The sequence below is a fragment of the Cyprinus carpio genome, chromosome B23 (assembly GCF_018340385.1).
Source record: "Cyprinus carpio isolate SPL01 chromosome B23, ASM1834038v1, whole genome shotgun sequence".
Lineage (NCBI taxonomy): Eukaryota > Metazoa > Chordata > Actinopteri > Cypriniformes > Cyprinidae > Cyprinus > Cyprinus carpio.
In genome coordinates, this window is record NC_056619.1 from 10,355,590 (window position 1) to 10,376,481 (window position 20,892).

Sequence of the window (20,892 nt, forward strand, 5' to 3'; positions counted from 1 at the left end):
ACCTAACCTAGCGCTGAAATATCTAAGCCTTGCACAGTCAAAGATCCGAAGCCTATCAGACATCCCATCAGATAATCTTGCATCAGCTTTAAAGAAAATGATTTTGTCTACATAGAACCAGGTGCATTTCAGTCACTGAACTATAGTAGTCTTGATTTCAGTGGCTGCCTTAGCAAGATGAACTTCTCGTCCCTAATGAAAGGGCTTGAAGGCCTTAAATGTAACAGACTGAACCTTGGATTGTATGAAACCAATCCATATGTGTCTCAGAATCCCGAAGGAGCTGGATCAGCAGTCCCAGTTCAGTAAATCCCAGAGGACCTTGTTGTAATGAGCAGCTGTTTGGTCTGAGTGAACTGAAGCTCCTCAATCTCAGCTATGGCTCACAAATGTTCTGGAGTTCAAAGCCCCTCAAATGCAACTCCACAGTTGGAGCACTTGGACTTCAGCCTTCATACTACACTCTGAATGACAGCTCACATTTTAGTAATCTACAGAATCTCAAAACTCTAAATCTTTCCTGGACAAATACCAGCCTGACAAATATGCACATCTTTAAAGGTTTGAGGAAACTTGCAACTCCTCAATTTGAAGGGGAATACCATTCAAGGAGGGGTTCTTACCCAGTCGGAGCTCTTTAAAGACAACCTTCTTTTGGAAACACTCATTTTATCTTCATGCAACATAACTGCTTTAGAAGAGAACTTGCTTAAAGGTCTCACACATCTCAGGCAAGTAGACTTGAATGAAAACAAACTGTTCAAACCGAACACCTCTGGATTTTACTCCCTGCATTTTCTCCAACTTAACTTGGCCGATTATGCTATTGTGACAGTGGATGTTGGAAGTGTTATTATGGATCTGGGAAATATTACAATCCCCTGGTATGCAACTGTAGCAACTTTGAGTTCATCAACCGTAAAAAATAAATAAATAAATGATAATAATAATAAATAAATAAACATATTTTATATATATATATATATATATATATATCTATATATATATATATATATATATATATATATATATATATATATATAAACACTTAATGGAGACCATTTGTAATGCAACAGGAACAAGGATTATTGATGCCGAACTGCAGTGTGAATTTCCTGTAGGTGTACTTGTATTTGTTATAATTCTAGGTGCAATTATAATTACATTTCCCATGTTCTGCCTTGTCAGGAGAATTAGAAAATATATTCAAGATGTTCACAACTGTAAATTTAGAAGAGTTTGTTTGGTCTCCTTCCAAATGCAGACCACATAAACCTGTAACATGAATATCTGCTTTAAGTTGGAGATCAAAATTGGCAAGTATATGTTGGATAATGATTTTGATGTTTATGGGGATTTAATTTTGGTCTCCTTCCAAATGCAGACCACAGGTTGGGTCTGTATTAGTAAAAAAGACAATAAAATGCAATAAAATGTCATTTTGACATGCTTTATTTTCAGTATTATGCAACTTTAGAAGTATAAATATTTGTATAGTAGACAACATCTATGACATCCATAGAGCTTTCTGTGGGTGATGTACAAAACTCAAAACCACATCTCTTATTGCACAGATCCTAAAAGACAATGATAAGCAGAGTCATCTACATAAACACTCTTTTCACACATAGAGAGGAAAGAAAACTCCAGAAAAACAAGCAAGAACATACTGAACTGGAAAGACTACAATTAGGCTTCCACACCAACAGCCTTCAACAGCAAGTGTCCTCTAGGAGGAACTCACACACGCGCACACACATCGATCTTGGCAAATAACACAAAATGTACAAAATATACATCCATGAAGTAGTTGTAAACAAACATTTAATGTGCTTCTTTAAGGATTCAAACATTAATAGTCAGAAAAGGGAAGAAGGAAAGGAAACACCAACAACATAAATGCCTGGGGTTACTATTTATATTTTTAGAACAGACAATGATATGTCCTATAAAACATTCACAATTTATCATTAAGGTTTCTATTATGTTTGCTTAGAATGTCTCCCCCAAATTCCCAATAAGCATTGTTTTTAATCTTAAGATGCCTTGTATCACTTTAGACCTCCTAAACTACATTTGTAAAGTCTATAAGGAACAGAAACTGCAGTTTGCTAATACACTTTAAAATCTCTACAATCTTATATATATATATATATATATATATATATATATATATATATATATATATATATATATATATATATATATATATATATATATATATATATATATATATAGATTCTCTTTAAATGGTGCATTTCGTTGTTTAATTACTTATGCACATTTGTGTTTAGCTTAGATATATGCTGTTTACATTAAAACATTAATTGCAAGTACTTCAATATCATACTGTAATATAGCCTAGATGTTTCACAATATAAAGTATACTGAAATTGGCCTAGATACACAGTCGCTTTACTTTTAATTGGTGCGTGATGTGTATATACCAGCAGAGCTATAGCAGGTTTAAAGTTAAGACCAACTATCAAAAGACACAATGATTCGTCCTCTTCTCCATTCTGATGCTAACCATCAGTGGTCACAATGCAACTACCTAAAGGTCAAAACAAGCTTAACTAATGACAAATATGCTTTTTAACATTTGGACACAACCTTTAAAAAAGGAAAGAGAGCTTTGAAAGGTTTCAAAGGAAATGCGGTTAGCAGTCCTATTACGTGACTAGAGATGTTAAAAGCACAAATGCATTTAATAAAGTATTACACAATTCCCATTTGTAAGTGTTGTACTTTGCACATGAAAATGTAAGAAACTGATTGGACATGAAGAACGAACATGCAGTGAAACTCCTGACATTTATCACAAGCCCTGCCATACCACAAGTGTTGCTAAAGCACATTTGATTATCCCTGTATAAGCCCTTTTAACCAAACCAGGGGAAATACATCACGTTCCTGTATGCCAAATGTTAGCCTTAACAGCTTGAGATTTGTCTTTTTTTGAAAAACAGATTGTATATAATCTACATAGTAGCAAACTTTAATCATGGGGTAATCCTTCAGTCTCTGAAACTTGCCTTTTATATAATGTGCTACATCTGCCTTGTCCCTGTTTTTATGTAAATGCATGATTTCCTTGTTAGCGGCATCAAGTATGACAATCATTTGGAGAGCAACTCTGCTGCCTCACTTAAAGTACATATCTGAAAATGCATGTGGTTAACCCCTACATACCTTATCGAAACTTCAAGTACACTTCATTTCAGAGTGAGACTATCATTATTCTGCTAGACAGACTCTCGACTCTATATCAGCACAATTACTGAGCAGATAACATCACTAGGAGACCAACATTAAGTACAATATACAAACATATTACATAACAAAATATATACATATAAAACATACAACACTCATTTTCAACTGACCCCTCTGTACAATTAATGCTGCTGTATTTACAATATATTGCATAAAAATGAATCCTTAGAAATGTACGTGAAAGGAATGTGAATTTCACCATGACCTGCTAAGAACAGCAAGTCATATTTCCCCCAAAAAACTCTTAAGGCCCCTTCCACTACGATTCCAGAACCATAAGATGATTCCAATATAAAATAGTTCCAGGTGAGAAGCACAGGACAAAGTGATTTCCCTCTGTGCACCACTACCCAAAACAAAACTTTGCTGATAAGGTCCAAAAAAAAAAAAAAAAAAAAAAAAAAATTCTGTTCTGCTTGAAGAGTGTAAGCCACATTATTAGCACCACTGCTACATATATTTTTCCTAGTGGTTTTTAAATACATCAAAAACCAGTATAATACATGATAAAACTAGCCCGAATAAGCGTGAAGCAATTTTTTTTTTTTTTTTTTTACACAGTCAGTTAACATGCACCTTCAGCTCTGAATTTGAGGTGCTTTTTGTTTGGTACAATTACACTCAACCTAGATTGGCACAGTTCATTAAATCCTTAAAAAAGGCATCAACACTCCATCTCTCCCCAGTTATTGCACACGCCACTCGTTACATCACACATACAATACAATGACTAATTTTGGTGTTTTGCAAGATCAAAGACCACAAATCAGCAGCAAAAAAAGTCAACATTCAGCCTACACTTATTTTAGACATACTATTAACAAAGCATTATAGATCACAACACAAACAAACAAATTCATCTCAGGTTTCTTATGAATACCCAAAGTAACAGCTTCACCGGTCCTCAGATAGGAAGGCTTCATGATATTACATATAAACAAAACATATACATCCTCATAGTCTTTTTAAAATTCAATACACTTGGCAACTACAATACAATACATCACTTTTTACAAGTTGAACCACGTGGCGTATCTTTTGTTTGTTTAGAACGGACTACATCTTTTTCAATAGTAGTACTATCCTTTGCCAAAGGCATGCTTCTTGACGAGTCTTTGCGGTTAGTTTTGGGTGCTGACGGTGTATCTTGAGTATCCCTTCTCTTCTTTTCCACTTGCTCTTTTCGGTTGGATGAAATCTGTTTGTCATTCACCTTTGACTCACTTGAGGCATGTTTAGGGTCAGGACTGGAAACAGTACTAGTAGTTGTCCCTATGGAATCACTTGTGCTGGAGCCCTTGAAAGACTCTGAACTTTGAACGTCAACTCTGGACTTCACTTGCTCCTCTGAGGAAGGTCCGAGTATTTCAACTACAGCAGCGCTGCCCTTACCAGGAGGAAGCCCACTAGACACATGGATTTTAACAGCTGGTACAGGCAACACCGGCACGGAGCCACCTCGAGAACCAGTGTGGGTCTCTTTGTGAGGCTGAGATTTGGGCGTAGACAAGACTGACTCTCTTAGCTCCTTTGGTTTTACTAAGTTGTCTTTGACAATGGGCTGTAGCTGTGCTATGTTTTCCTGCTTTCTCTTATCTTCAGCTGCCTTCCCAATAGATTGCATAACAAGCGGCGAGTCTACTCGGGGCTTGTTTTTCAAACTCAGTGGGGTTTGTGTTAATGTAGCACTACCAGACTGTTGCATCTGTTTTATTGCAGTCTGTGCTGGACTTTTCTCTGTAATGGACATGTCCATAACTTGCTTATTGGCCTTCTCAGTGTGTACATCAAGGACACTCTTAAATTTCAGTTTTTCTTCTGTTTTAATAGCAGCCTGCACATGCACAGTGTCTTTTGTTGAAGTGTCACAACTTCTAGTCTTTGGTGGGCTTGCACCCATGTCCTTTGACGTGTTTACTTGGCTTCTGATGATGGCTTCCTGCTTTTCACAGCTATTTGAAACTTCAGCTTTGACTGAAGTGTTAGAGGCACAGATAATCTTTTCACTCACACTGCATCTGAAGTCCTTTTTAGTGGCCATTTTATCTCTTGAGTCCGTTTTGACTTCACATGCTGGCAGGTTTTTAGTATCTTTCGCCATTAAACTGGATTGGGTATTTGCCTCCTCCGGATTTACTTTGTCGACATGTTGTTTTTTGTTTAAGCCCTGCTGAGACTGATGGGTTTGTACACTGAATTCTCTGCTACCACTTGATGCACAGGAATTGTGTGTTCTGTCTGAGATTTGATTGGAGAGTTGAACGGAAAAACTTGCTGTCTCTCCATTTGCCAAGTCAACAGAGCTTGAAATTTTGGCACAAGTCTGATCAGACTCTGGAGGTTGGATACTGGTTGTTTTTACTTCAGCCAACCCAGAAAGTTGTGGGGTGGTGCTTGCACAGGCATGGGATTTTGAATCAGCAGCAGGCATGTCTTCCAACAGGGCAGCAATGGCAGATGACGTGCTTTTTCTTTGAAGGTTAGACTTGTGAGACAATGAGCTTTTAATAATAAGGTTCTCAGGTGCATCTGCTGGTGCTGAGACAGAAGACACAATGGATGTTGTGACTGAGGAAGCTAAAGATAGACTCTGTGGGATGGTTGCTGTTTCTTTGACGGATATCTCTGGTTTAGCCTGCCCTGAGTCAGCAGCTGAGGTTGGCGCACCTTCAGTTCTGTCTTTAAGTGCAGACTCCACATTTTTGTCTAAACTTTTCACTCTGCTAGATGTTTTGCTTTCCTTCAAGTCTTGAAGATGCTCTGGATTGATGTCAAGAAAGTCTTTGGTGCTACCAGCCCTATCCTTTCTAGCTATCAGAGTCTTGGTTGTAGCCACAGTTGGGCTTGATGTTGCACCTGCATTGTCCATAACACCTTCTGATGAACAGATCTGCTTTATCACTGCAGTGGTCTTTGTATCGGCTGGTTTGTCTTTATTTATGCTATACTTCTCAGTAGACATAGCTGAACTGTGTGAACTAGTTGGTGTCTTGCTCAGCCTACTATTATTTTTGCCAGAATTTGCTTCTGGGTTTTGCTGGACAGAGTTGAGTTGAGCAATAACAGAAGCAGAAGACACTAGGAATTTATCCGGTTGATTGGTTTTACGAAGGACTGGTTGTGTCTGCTGAGTTTCATTTTGCTTGGGAATTGTATCCTCTATATTTTCCATGTCATCTTCCTGGTCTTCATTGCTGACTTCCCTGATGGAGGGTGTTTTCCCACATGCAAAGTGAGCACTGTGTAGTGCAGCTCTCATCTCCTGAGTCGTCTTTAGCCTTGTCTCTGATTTCACACTTGTGTCTATGGACTCCACTTTGGTGGCCGTAAACTGAAACTTCATTCCATCATTAAATTTACATCTATCATGCAAGGCCTCATTGCAAGCAGCACTTACTGTAGAGTCCTTATTGGAAATGGACTCTTCTGTGATGGTTTTACTGCTCAAATACACATTGTCCTTATGGTTAAGTGTCCCAGAAGTCCCTGCATGTTGACTTTTCAGTTTCTCTGTGGTTTTCTGTTTTCCATATAGATCTTCCGCCAGCAAAGTACTTTCACCATGGCTTTCTGCCATTTTGAAAAGACATGTGTCAGTCTTGGATACCCGAGGCCCAGAAAGCAGACCAATGTCCAAGGTGCCCTCTAGTGGTTTTAAAGAGGACACAAGCCGTCCCTCCAATTTGTACTCAGAGGAGGTCTTCCTGATAGGACCATCAGAAGCAATCATCTGAAGTTTTTCTACTGCGCTTTCTCCTCTCCCACTAAAAAGCTTAGGCGCCAAAGTTTCAGAAGTGGCATGGATGTTGCACATGCCCCCTTTAACATGTTCTAAAGCTAACGCAGAATCCAGCTGAAGACTTTTGGACCTTGTGGTGTTGAAATGAATGCTTTCATGAACACCAGATGATATTCGACACAAGGATTCCTCCCTATCCTCAAAGGATTGTCTCTTTCTGGCAAACTCCATGTTGGAGGCTTTGAAATCTATTCTCTCTGGTTTACTTTCCTTCATTGACCGCAACATTTGTCGCTCTGATTGACAAGAAGGCAACCTCACATTCTCACTTAAAAGTGATACACATTCCCCACAGGTGACAGACTCAGCTATGCTCTCACAGACTCTTGGGTTTAGTTTTTTGTAGAGGACATCCTTCAAAGTAGCATTTGTAGACTTGTCCAGGGATCCAGATTCAGAACCCTGGGGTCTCACACTGGGACGTGTAAGGACACTCCAATCCTTATCTTCAGCAGCAGCACCTTCCACATCTTGCACGGTGTCTTGTTTTTGCAAAGACTCTCGTCTCTCAGGCCAGTCCTGCCTTTTCACCACCACTTTAGCCTTCAGCTTCTCCCTGTCTAGCTCCTCTACTGACTCCTGTCGACCAACTTTGCGAGAGACAGGACGCTTCAGGCAACCCTGCTCAGCAGGCCTCACCCGGGTAATAGTGGGTGGCTCACAGGAAGTGCTCTCCTCTACGCATGGCGGGATATGCTCCCCTCTAGATGAGGCCTCCCCTTGAGACTCCTCTTGGGTGACTTCCAAACTGTGCTTTCGGGTGCACAAATGTTTTTTGTCACCAGCGTAAGAGGGGGAAAGCTTCTCCTCGGATTGAACTCGCTTCAAGAGCGGGGACCGAGGAGGCTCTGCACTTTTAGGTCGCACCATATGGCGCACAATAGTAGGGGGTGAGTGCATTTTGGCAGGAAAGGCCTGAGAAGTTTTGGCGTTTCCCACAGTGTGAGTCAGCAAGGGAGATGGGGGCCGCTGAGGAGAAGTCGGCTGAGGGGTCGGGGAGGGTGTGCGAGCCAATGGTGAGAGGGGAATGCTCCCTGCGGATTTACGTCGACCCTGACGTAACCGTCCAGGTAGTTTGGGACCCAGGCCATGCAGAGTGCTGGGTCGGATGTGGCCAGAGCCTGCTGGTGAGTTAGGTGTGCTGGAACTGGGGGAGCTACTCTGTGATGAATTGCCACCTGAAAGAATGAGTGGAACATTAAAATGTTAAGATAAGTGCCATTTTTTTCTTTAATTACTTTCATTCAGATATCATGATTGCTTATTGGACTGAACAGGGAGTTCACAGAACTCTAAAACAGCATATATTTACACCCTGAGACACATGACAGGCAACATTATTAATACATATATATATACTTTTTTTATCAGGAACTATGTCTGACTAATGTAAGACACACCTGACTGGTTGAAGTCAGGTGTTGGGCGAAAGGCAGCTGTTGGGGAGCGTGGCGAGAGGCTGTGTGTGGGAGATCCAGGTAGACTCTCTCCTGAAGACAGTGAGCGGTTTAGCGAGGTGAAACTACGGCTGGTTTGTAGTGGTGGGGGGTTGTTTGGTGGAAAGTTTTTTGAATGATGGGCGGCTGGTGGGGAGGAAAAAGATTTTGATGTAAAAACACATTGGAATATTCAAAAAGACATACCATGCTAATCATATTACTTTTGCAGTGTACAATATGCATACATTTGTGTTAAGCAATTTCAAAAGTTATTCTCAGTTTTTTTTTTCTTCTTCATTTCATCAGATGCCCAAAATGTAAAATATATATATATATATATATATATATATATATATATATATATATATATATATATATATATATATATATATATATATATATATATATAAATATATATATAAGCCCTAATAAATAACAAAGGATTCTTTGCAAGAAGAATTCTACTTGCTGAATTAAGCTTGTCAATAATAAGGTCATATGACAATATATATTTTAAGATAAACATCTGATAAAAAATTTACATGGTTATAAATACTGCCTACCATTTCAAAAAAATACTTTAAATTAGTAGGCAATATACAGTATATACTACACAGCATGCAGCAGAAAGTACACTAATTTACCTTTCTGAACACAGACATTTTACATTTAAAAACAATGCAGCAACAGCTACATCTAGTGGCACTGGGCGCATCTTGCTACTAAGGCGTATGTAGTTTATCCAAATCTATGTATGTAAATAAACATTTGTAAAACCTGAACTAGACAAGAATAACGATATTCTAGTTTTCTTACCTTTCTTGAGTTTTCTCTTTCTTTGGCTTCTTGGTTCTTCTCACCATTTTGCTTCTGTAACTATTTCTTCTAGCTGGACCAGTTTTGATAGAAGTGTTTTCAAAAGGGGTTGTGGATATTGTGACTTTACTTCCACTCTGCAAAAAAACAAAACAAAACAAAAAAAATATATATTTTTTAAGTGTCACTTAATACAAATTTAAATGCAGTGAAAATAGTGTTGTGGATGCAACATTGGTTGGTTTTTGCACCTTTAGCAATAGTTCCACCACCTCAGTGTGAAGCAGCCCATGAACTGTTTCTCCATTCACATGAGTGATCAGATCTCCTGCCTTAAGACCAGCCTTGTGAGCAGGGCCACCATCCTCTACATTCTATTCTCAAACAATGCAATATACAAATAGTAAATCATACATATTTTGAAAGATTTCATCAATATCTTAACTATCTGTGATGCAGTAAACTGAGATATGAAAAATCTGTAGCTCGTTCTCTCTAAGTGAGAAGTGAGAATACATTTTGTCATCTGTTAGGTTCTATAGTGGCGTGCTGGAAAGCCCTGCCACACTTACCCAGACCATGTGATATACTGTATAAACATCACTGTCACATGCGTAGACCCGGATCGCTCGCAGAGTGAAGCCAAACTTCTTCCCTGAGCTATGGATGATGATTGGCTGACGACAGATGACACCACTGAGGGAGGAGTCTCTGCTGGGGGAGGAGTCTCTAGAGGATGGGTCTGATGACAGCGAGTATGGAGAAATAGGGCTTGCTAATGGTGACACACCAAAAACATCTGGGGGGAACAAAGGAGAGAGGTCGAATCTTATATTAATAAATTGGCTGACTGGCACTGTGCTACAGCAGGTAACCACCTTTCAAAAAAAAAAAAAAACCTGACATGGACAATAACAAACACTTGGTCCAGCATGTAAAGATATCCCAACATATTCTTTCATATACAGTACACATACTGTACACTCACCTCCAGGAATCATGAGTGACAGGGCGCTGGTGGACACTGATTTTGGGACTTTGCTGACTGCACACTGTTTTTCTGTGGCCTCAGGTTTGGGAGCAGTTAGGAAGGAGGCTGTATCAGAGGAGGGCTTACAGGAGCTGTCCAGACTGTCCACTCCATCTCCCTGTGAGGGCGCCTGATCCAGGTGCTCAGAGAAACTGCCTACTCAAAAAAAAGAAGAGAAAATTTTTTTGCAATGTACTTATTTCGTATTACTAATTATAATTTTTTATTATTTTTCTTTTAATCAATTTTTAACGTTCCTCTGACCTAATCAAAACCCATTAGATATTATTGCTATCTGTTTGATCACAAGCAAATCACATTTTTTCAGTTAAACTGGGGGTCAGTTGTACCTTGGCAAAAACTTAATGTACAAAAATAAAAAATCTACATAAAATACAGTAATACATTGCAGGACTCTACTGCTTATAGTACAGCATGTACACCAATGCCATGTGAAAATTAATTGCATTAAATAATGTTTTATACATGGAGTCTCCTAAGACCTCAAACATAAGTAAATGATTGATTGATTGATTGATTGTGGAGGAAGTTTGATCAATGTACATTCCCAGCTCTTTTAAATCACCCCCTGTACCTGAGAGGGTGGAGTTACTGATGGCGCTACAGGGAGTGGTGGGATCAGGCTCATCTTGAGGCAACTCCCCAATACTAAAGGTCACTTTACTGGGGTCTTCCAGAGCCAGGGAGCCCTCAGCGTCCTCAACTTCTGCAGAGATGGCAAACTTAGGAAGGTGACCGGAACATCTGCTCAAGCTGGTGCTCTCAGTGTCAGATGAATGAGAGAGAGAGGGGCTGGAGAAGAGAGACAAGGAAAAATTAAATGATCCACCTGAAAAGTCAGGTTCTACAAGTTTAAGGTGGTTTTAGGAACATGGAAGCTGGCTTGTTGGTGGTCCAAAGAGGTGTACCAGCTCTAACCAGCTTTATTAAGGGCTGACTATGAGGTTGAACGTGACCCGGCTAGCTGGCAGTCCAATCTGATCAACCAGCTGGACCAACTTGGTCCAGCTAATGACCATAAAAGACCAACCTAGACATTGCAAAATCTACTATCAGAAGTTGAATTTTCCAGTTAAATCAGATTTTGTGTTTATGATATAATTCATTAACAAAATAAATATTTTCAAAACAAACAGTGTGGCTAGAAGCATGCGAGTATAGAGATATAGAGTATATATATTCATTTCTGATTTTTTCACCTTAATTTTGGATCTAAGCTATTTTTATGGAACAGGTGTGTGGGTAACATACATCTCAGTGAAGTCTGGAGTCCAGCTCAGTGAGTCAACAGTGAGAGGACTGTCTGTTGTCTTCTCTGGCTGTTCTCCTTTCTCTTCCAGCTGTCCTCGAGATAGATCCAGACTACTGTAAACCTACACACACAAACAAACATCATATATATGCATCAATAAACTCCATTAGATCTTGAAGAAAACAAAGGCATATGCCACGACATACAACCATGAGAATGAGACGGTGAATCCTGAAGCAAGAAAATGTAACTTGAAATGCTTCTGTTGGTCACTGTTAGGTTGTTGTTAGGTTTGGGTGTTCTGGATGATTGCTAGATGGTTGCTTACAGTCCCAAGCCAAATTGGTGGCATTCTTATGTTTTTAAATGATCTGCTCACAGGTTTGGGTGGGGTAAGAGATGCAGCTTTATGCTTAGTTTTTTATTCAAAATATGTTTTTGTACGAATTAAGTGCAATTGTATGAATTATCATATGAATTTTGTATAAAACAGCTTATTCATAAAATGGCAATCACCACCAAAAATTACGTAATAGAAGATGCCTGAAAATTTAAATCCATCTAATACAGTGGTTTTCAACCAGGCGGGCGAAACCCATTAGGGGGCCTCAGCAAACTTCCAAGGGGGCTGCAGAATGACATTTTATGTTGATATTAATATTATTTTTAATAAATTTAAATAATTAGAATGCTAAAGAATACAAAGAATCAATAAATAATACCCCCGCCCCATAAGCAACTCTTTTTGTCCTAGTTTGTATATTCAAAAAAAAAAAAAAAGAAATAAAAAAAAAAAAAAAAACAAGCAGCAATCCCATAATTATAGCAGATATTTATAAAATGCAGCCTTCACCAGATTCCTTCACTGCAAGCATGTTAGTTTCTGGAAGCAACTGATACTGCAATGCACCAAAGCCTCGCATGCCTGAGAACAAGGATGCGCGCGAGTAATTGTTGTGTGCGATATTGTTCCCTGACCCACAAAAGTATATACCGCCAACAAAAGCAAATGCATGTAAAAATATGAGCTGAGCAATATGGCAGAGACAGTGCTGGCCATAGTTTTCAACTTCTTTATTTAAACATACACCAGTCAGATTCTCATCCGAGTCTTTCTGCACTGCATGAATTAAACAGTGTGAGAGGAAAAAGAGAGACACAACTCACTTTGGAGAATCGGTGTGAAGATGAGGAAAACTGCCGCAGTTCCACATTGAAATCTTCGTCATTGGTATCCTCCTCCTCCTCAGTTTCCAAGTGATGGTACCTATCAGATCGTGCTGCGATTGAAGAAGAAAATGTGTCACATTGTGCGGTGATGCTCTAATGTCAGTTAATTTAAGACCCCGTTATTTTAAGAAATTTTAAAAGGACAGTTCATTTAAAAATAAACATTCTGTCATCTTGCTTGGCCATCATACAATACACAGGAGGAGGAAAAAACAGGTTGTTAACTTAAATCTACATTGTTATTAGTGCTTGTATAAGTCTATATAACATGTAAAACATTTTGACAGTAGCACAGTCTAAAAGCAATGAGGAGTAAAAAAAAAATAAAGACTAAGCAAGAGCAAACTGTTGACATTTCTTCAAATAAATGACAAAGATTCATATCATCAACCAACTGTGCTATAATATATGACTAATCTATCAGTCTGGGAACATCTGATCCTCCCTTAAGACATAAAAAACATATATGTGCACTCAGTCCTGCACTGCTTGCATGGACCGACAGTGAAGGACAATGACTTCACTCCTGCTGTCACTCACTGTCAAAGTAGCTGGTGTCATCCTCAGACTCCAGCTGGGGGATGAACTCTGCCTTCTGCCTCAGCAGGCTGTTCCAGTCCAGACTGTGAAAGAACTGATGGTGCTTGACCTCATATGCCCCTCCTGCTAGGATACACATCCAATCAAATTTCAGAAACACTAGTCCACCTTAAACCTTCTAAACAGGTGTAAAGGAATGCATTTCATAGTATTTCCACTTTCAGTGATGCCAAAAACTTGCTGATGTAATCTTATGTCACTAGAATTTTTTTTTGTGCAAGTATAGTCTTGGCAAATTGGTGATGTTAGACTTTTTAGATGCTAAAGAAAAATTCAATTAAAAGAAATGTACTTGGAGGCTAAGGGCCAGATTTACTAAACAGGGCAAATTAGAGTGATAGAACAATTCCAAAAAAGCACTAATGGGAGTGGAAATTTCTGTGGGTGATTTACTGACAATGTGCAAATTAAAGAAGACAGACGCAGCCAGATCATTTTCATAATGACCCACACAATCTACCAAGAGCAGCACAAATTAGTGTCTGCTTTAAGACATGCTTTTTTGGAATTACAAGTAATTTAATGAACGCAAACATTAGTAAATCTCATTTCGTGATTCATTTTAAGACTCTTCTCCCATAAATTTTGCATCTGAAAGAGAAACTCCTACAAATGCATATTTAATAAGGTCAGGCGCAAAAATAACTGTGTCTATGCCTTTTCAGCGTGTAAATATATATTATGATTTAGAATAAAAACATATTTTTTATTTATATTTTTCTGTATTTTTTATTTTTTTTCCAGCCATGGAATAATTTTTTTTTTAATGTATGTATGTATGAATGCATTTTACATTGCATTTCATCCATACAACCATCCATTACTTTGAAAATCCTAAAATACCTTCCTGGACAACTAGCAATTTTTACTCACTTTTGGAGCTTGGCAAGTATTACCTCAAACATTTTGGACCCTTACCAGTGCCAAGGCGCTCCAGAGGGTTCTGTCTGAGCAGTAGGGTGATCAGCTCCTGAGCATCAGCTGGTGGCGCATCCTCTCCCTCCGGCCAGTTTATTTCATCTAAGACATGAAGCAGCAAACAGTTTCATCCTCATTAGCTAAATGGAACAAAACCAATGTCTTTTCCAAAATTCATTACTTTTCATTCAACCTGAAAGCTGCTCTCTGGTTTTGTTGGCCCTTTATTATAACATGCACAGCACCAGACTAATAAACACAGAGAACATTTTTACATATGAATCAATCATGATTATTAAAATGCATCAAAATGCCTACTACACATAAACAGGCATCTTAATATTCCACTTTCACATGCATCAATTCTAGCAAAGTGCATGGATTTCCAGTATCCAGAGGTTATTTGGCATTTTTCGCTAATCAAAAAACAGGGCCCTTGACACAATCAAAACACAAATGATTGCAGAAGAACGACAAAACGGAGCTGAGATCAGAAAGAAAAAGAAGGGGACTTCGGCATAAAGGCCAGGGGGATGAAAAAAATGAAGAGCTGTGCTTTGTTTGTTTTCCGACTTGTCTCTACAGCAACATGAGCCTCACATTTGAATCACATTACGAAGCATGAATATGCATCCAAACCCAGGGCAACAGCAGCTAGCTGGGCTCATCAATTAAGACTCACACCTATGCTAACTCCATAACAGAAAACTAATACTAAATGTACTAATGGCAGCAGAAACATTTGGGAGCTGCAGAAACACATGGAGTTGTTTCAAGGTTTTCTGGATTAAAGGATAATAAAAGAATCCACACAAATATTTAGGCAATTTACATTATTAGGTCTAATTTAAAGATCAAATATATTGGATTGAAAAACATATTTCAAATCAATAAAAATGTATCATAATGTATTCTTCAAATGGTTTTTAATACAAATAAGATCATCCTACCTGTAAATCTCTTGAAAACAAAACAATACAAAAACCTATATGTATCTATACTGACATCAAAAAGTGCATTATATACTGTACTTTTAAAGTCCCACTGAAAGTGACTAGTATTTAAAATAAAAATAAAATATAAACTTTCATACTTTCAACTTTCAACATCAAAATACACTGAACTATAATTCAACTATAATGTTAAGGGTTTGTTTTTGGATGAGGACTGAACTGGAGGGTAAACACATTTTGGCAAAGTCATGGGGAGAAATTATATAACAGAGTATTTAAAATTTTTAGAGAGGGTGCATATTCGTCACTTTACTTGACTTAACTTCTTGCAACACTGCGAAAATGAGTGGATGTGTTCTGTCATTACGGTCTAAATGCATATGCATATGTATGATGACCATGTAAACGATACTTCATGTTAAAAATAAATCGCTTACATACTTCTCAGGTTAACTAGAAAATAGAATACAATTATTAATAAAATAATAATATGAATAATACTAATATCAAGGCTCTTGTCAAGTTATATGCAAAATAAATTTACACATTTCTGTATACTTAATTTCAAAAAGTAAATGTGCTCGCCAGTGTTAAAGTCAAATCTGACTGCTTGATTTAAGGTACAGACATTTTTAATATCTGTGAGAGGCAAGCTATGTGGATATGTTTAATACTTAATGTAAGTCTTTTGGCTAATTTAACATTTTGTTAAACAACTCACACTTTATTCTTTTCATATAAAAACTAAATAATATGTGATTTTATTTGCATAAGACAGCAATGAACAAATCCAGAGAGATCCAGGTTTGCAGAAGAACAGGTGGAGGATAAAAACAGGAGACCCGCATGCCTGAAGGGTCTTTTGCTGATCCTATGAGATACTGATATGTATTAATGAGAAGCAGAGTTGAGATTACGCAACACAGTCTGAATCTGCTAAAGCTCTTGATGAATGAAACATGGCTGTATTGCGTAACAGGAATTCAGAATGTGACTGACCGCTGATGACCTGGCCAAACAGTTCTTCTGGAGTGTCTCCAAAGAATGGAACACAGCCCACCAGGAACTCATAGAGGATGATGCCCATAGCCCACCAGTCCACTGGCTTTCCATAACCTTGCCTTAGGATTACTTCTGGTGCAATGTACTCAGGTGTCCCACACACCTATAAAGAAAAATGTATGCACACATTACAACCCTTAAAGGAGTCTTTGATTACTTTTTTAACTTTAACAGACTGTTTTAAGGAGAACTGAAACACAGGTGTAGAATAAAGGTAAAATCTGCAGTTTTTTAAAAACGAAGCATAAGCACGTTACAATAAACCCCATCAACACAATTAATATTTTGGAAACAGCGGATTTACTAACCCATTAAGATAAACAAAGCTGCTCCATTCTAGGTATGGATGCGGGTGTCAGGTCTTATCTAGCTTAACCAGCAAAACTGTTTAAAAGCATGGCTATGCTAGTCCTAGATCAACAACAAACCAGCACTAACCAGGATAAACCAGGCTAGGCCAGCATGGAAATTCATGCTTCTCTAAAGACCAGCTCTTCAGAGCATATTTTAAACATAGAGGTTATGACAATGACTAAATAAACAACTTGTCAGGACTTTCATAGAAAATTGGATCTTTACCTGTTTATCAGAGAACTCTCTAGCATCCTTCTCAATGTGACCCTCATAGAGGTTAGTGGTCATGTTCATCAGCCCCACTTTCGATAGGCCAAAGTCTGTCAGCTTGATGTGTCCCATTGAAGTGACTAACAGACTGTCATAATGTAACAACACAGAGCAAGAAAAACAAAACAATTAGTTATATTAGAATTATCAGAGGAAAACCCTGCTTAAAAAAAAAAGAGCTGGTAGCTGTTTTTTGTCAGTTCTGGCAGATCCTCTGCATACTAGCTTAACAAAGATTGTTTTCCAAACTGAAACCGGGTCCACCAGGTGGTACACCAGCTTGGACCAACTAAAATACAAATCACCAGCCAGAAAGTTAGATCAGCATGTTAGATCAGCTTCCATCAGCTTGGATTTTTTGACTGTTCATACCCATTTCACTTTCATTATGCATCCTGTACTACACGGTAGTTCACTAATCAATCACACACAGCTTACTTGTCTGGTTTAAGATCTCGATGTACGATTCCATAGTTGTGGAGATATTCCAGGGCTAACACAGTCTCAGCAAAGTACATTCTAGCCATGTCCACAGGGAGAGGACCCATGTTCTTCAGCAACGTGGCACAATCCCCTCCTGTCAGGATAAGAAACAAACAAATTAATGCTGCATAAAGAAGGAATATATTGCATAAACAGGGTAACATTTTGTATATTCTTTATTTATTTATTGCTTATTTAAGTCTCATTTATTTGTTGGTACATTTTTGAATAATGAATAATTTTAATAATTTTATATTTAATTTATTCACTGACCAGCACATAGTTGACAGCATACTTAAATATTTGAACAAATAAGCTGACTGTACTAAGACATAATTGGTGGTTACAAAATGTTAAATCTAGTATCATTACTATTACCAGGTCATTGATTTATTGGTCCCTGGTTACCATGCATTCTGGTCACCATGTCACTACCCATAAAGCGTAACCATGTACTGTATGTATTTCAATATTTTTATAAGCACTAACAGAATAATGAAGCAATGTAAATGTGTTACAGCATACCTTCAACATATTCCATAACCATGCAAAGATGTTTGCGAGTCTCAAAGGAGCAGTACATGCTGACCACAAAAGGGTTCTCAGCAAAAGTCAGGATGTCTCTCTCCACAAAGGCCTGCTGGATCTGGTTCCTCAGCATCAGGTTCTGCTTGTTAATCTTCTTCATGGCAAAACGTTGTTTTGTCTCTTTGTGTCTCACTAAATAAACCGCACTTTGAAAAAAAAAAAAAAAAAAATCTGGTTTAAATGAAAAATGTATGATAATTTAACACAGAATAACAACTATTTAGAGTAAACTAATTTAAAGGGCTAAGCTTGGAATGGATTACTATGATTTTGCTTACTGTGCTGTATGTACTACTGTATGTACTGCAAATCATTAGCACTATAAAACAGAATGTGAAACATTGTGCGCATACAATGCTAAACATTTTACCTAATAATTTGCTTCAGTAATGTCATATGACCTTACTGCATGTTTTAGTCACTTACCCATAAGCCCCATTACTGATCACTTTGATCATCTCAAAGTCGAGTTCACAGGGTTTACGCCGGGACCGCAGTGCTGCGCTCAAACTGTGGGACTTGATATAGAATTTCAATAAGTCAAATATTCAGAAAATAAATGAAAGTTCACAAACAGTAGTAATTTTCATGTATTTCATCCTTAAGTTTATTTTCTTTCTAGAAAATGTACACTTTCCTGTTTAAAAACTTCTCTGTGGCATGCCTTAATAATTACAGTTGTTTATCTGTTTTATATTCCATACAATTCTGAATAACAATTGTGCTCTACAGCAGTGTACTATTTTGCTGTCTTGGTTAATTGGTTTACTTACACTGCCAGACTCATCCGTCTCAGGAGTTTCTGCAATCCCACTGTCGTAGCTAGTTAACTGGGCAATTTCTGCAAGACAATAACAATTAATTTTGTTGAAAATATTACAAACAACATAAAAATACATACTATAATTGAGCTATAATTGAACTATAATGTTCAGGCTTGTATTTGGATGAGGACTGAATTGGAAGGGAAAAAAACAAAAACTATAACTAACAGTTACAACTATGTCCCTCTAATTTTTATTCTTGCTAAACTATATAACTTATGTTCTTCCATTGTTTTTTACTCAAAGAAGTCATTTTTTCCAAAAGAGTAACTTGGTAGAGCTGACTGCTGTGGATTTTAAATGAGTTAAATGGTGTGGAAATCAACGATAAAATCTACACACACCATGAAACATTTACTCGGAAAAACTGCCACTCCAAACAAATCCCGGTGAGGCAGGTCTCAGGAGGCTCCAAAAGTAACTGACGAACAGCAGGAGGTAATGAACCGGAGGGTCATTCGGCTGCCTTCGAAAGACAACTAAGCCCATCAGAAAGCCCTCACAACAGCTGCCTATCTCCATTTCCAATCATCACACCAAATGATGTGGATGTTCTCCAAGGATTAGAAAGCCTTGTAGGGCTTTGTAACCAACACTGCTTTGGCAGAGAAGGCAACACAGAGGCATCAAGGTCTACGAGCGTATTCTGTTCTCATTACCGATAATGAGTCTTTAGTACAAATTCAAAGCTTTGTTACAGTGTGTTGTGTCCGTACAAGGCTTTCAGCTAACATTACAAGAAATAAAATGTTATAGAAAGGATAGAATGCATTTTCTGCACCTAGGCTCCTGACCTTGAACATATAAAATGCATTGATACACCATTAAAAAGACTGCAATAAACTTATAGCTTTCTGGTGTGACCAACCCAGTTTTAGCCCTTTTTTTTTATGTGCTGCAGTGAAAACTTTGTAAGGGAGTTGAAAATATGTGAGCATTTTAGTAATATGTATCAATACTTTCACAGGCAGTGCACAAAATGTATTCATTCTGCGCAATTTTTTCATGTTGTATTTTACAACACTGAACCACAAAAGTCCTATTTCAATCCAACTGAGAATTTAGTGGATCTGACAAAGGCTCCAGTCATGATGTTCAATTTGACAACATGTGAGCCATTTGAGAGAATGGGTTCACAAATTGGCTAATATAAACATGATTTAAAATTGAGATGTAACTTAAAGCTTACATAATAAAATCTTGGGAATAAGTATTTATTTGCCTATATTAATTTTCTGTACGACTGTGCCAGTTATTGAAGCATCACATTGAAAATCACGTTGTGTTTGATACAAAACTTGGGAAAAAAACACTTAAAGGTCATTTTGAAAGTCCACTGAAAACATATCTTCTTACATTCTTGCCATACACAATCTATGTTGAAGATATATGTTATTTGGCACTGATACAGTATAATACAGATTGTTTCAAAGCAGCATCACATTAGTAAGCAGGAAAACACAATTAATCAACTATGAAACTAATTCAATTTCAGCTGTAAAATAGATAACAGTTTCATTATACAGCTCAATTTAGTTCAAAGTCTGTCCATCAGATGCCATTAAATCAATAATATTACTGAACATTCATTGTCTTTAACAAAAACAAACCAGAGACAACGGTAGCAAGATACCAAGTGATTTTGGTGAGAAAAAAAAAAAGAAAAAAAAAAAAACTCTTGAATTTAAATAAATACATACTAAATATTTAGGCCAAAAAAAAAAAAACAAAAAAAAAATCTTTTTTAATACTCTGTCTTAAGGTTCTTTTAATAAATCTATCTATCTATCTATCTATCTATCTATATATATATATATATATATTGGCTCGTCCCGTCATTGGCTCGTCCCGTCACTATATATATTTATTTTAATAACTGTGATAAATTTTGACCAATTTGTAGATTTTGTTCTACTTTGTCATAAATTATTATTATTTTTTCTATTGATCAGCCACAAAAAGCCTAAATAAATCTTT

The 20,892-nt window shown here is 37.5% G+C and overlaps 1 protein-coding gene across 1 annotated transcript in view; it reads right to left on the minus strand.

Moving 5' to 3' along the window:
- Positions 1-1,436: 1,436 nt before the first annotated feature.
- Positions 1,437-20,892, minus strand: part of LOC109089605 (microtubule-associated serine/threonine-protein kinase 4-like) — a 111,345-nt gene continuing 91,889 nt past the window's right edge. The window contains 18 exon segments of the mRNA XM_042750781.1: positions 1,437-8,253; positions 8,476-8,621; positions 8,623-8,658; positions 9,331-9,467; positions 9,582-9,704; positions 9,903-10,129; positions 10,319-10,516; positions 10,956-11,173; positions 11,633-11,754; positions 12,801-12,913; positions 13,404-13,526; positions 14,382-14,483; positions 16,334-16,499; positions 16,976-17,108; positions 17,459-17,597; positions 18,029-18,237; positions 18,518-18,609; positions 18,865-18,932. Coding sequence (XP_042606715.1) covers positions 4,280-8,253; positions 8,476-8,621; positions 8,623-8,658; positions 9,331-9,467; positions 9,582-9,704; positions 9,903-10,129; positions 10,319-10,516; positions 10,956-11,173; positions 11,633-11,754; positions 12,801-12,913; positions 13,404-13,526; positions 14,382-14,483; positions 16,334-16,499; positions 16,976-17,108; positions 17,459-17,597; positions 18,029-18,237; positions 18,518-18,609; positions 18,865-18,932 — 6,326 coding nt within the window. The 3' untranslated portion in view covers positions 1,437-4,279.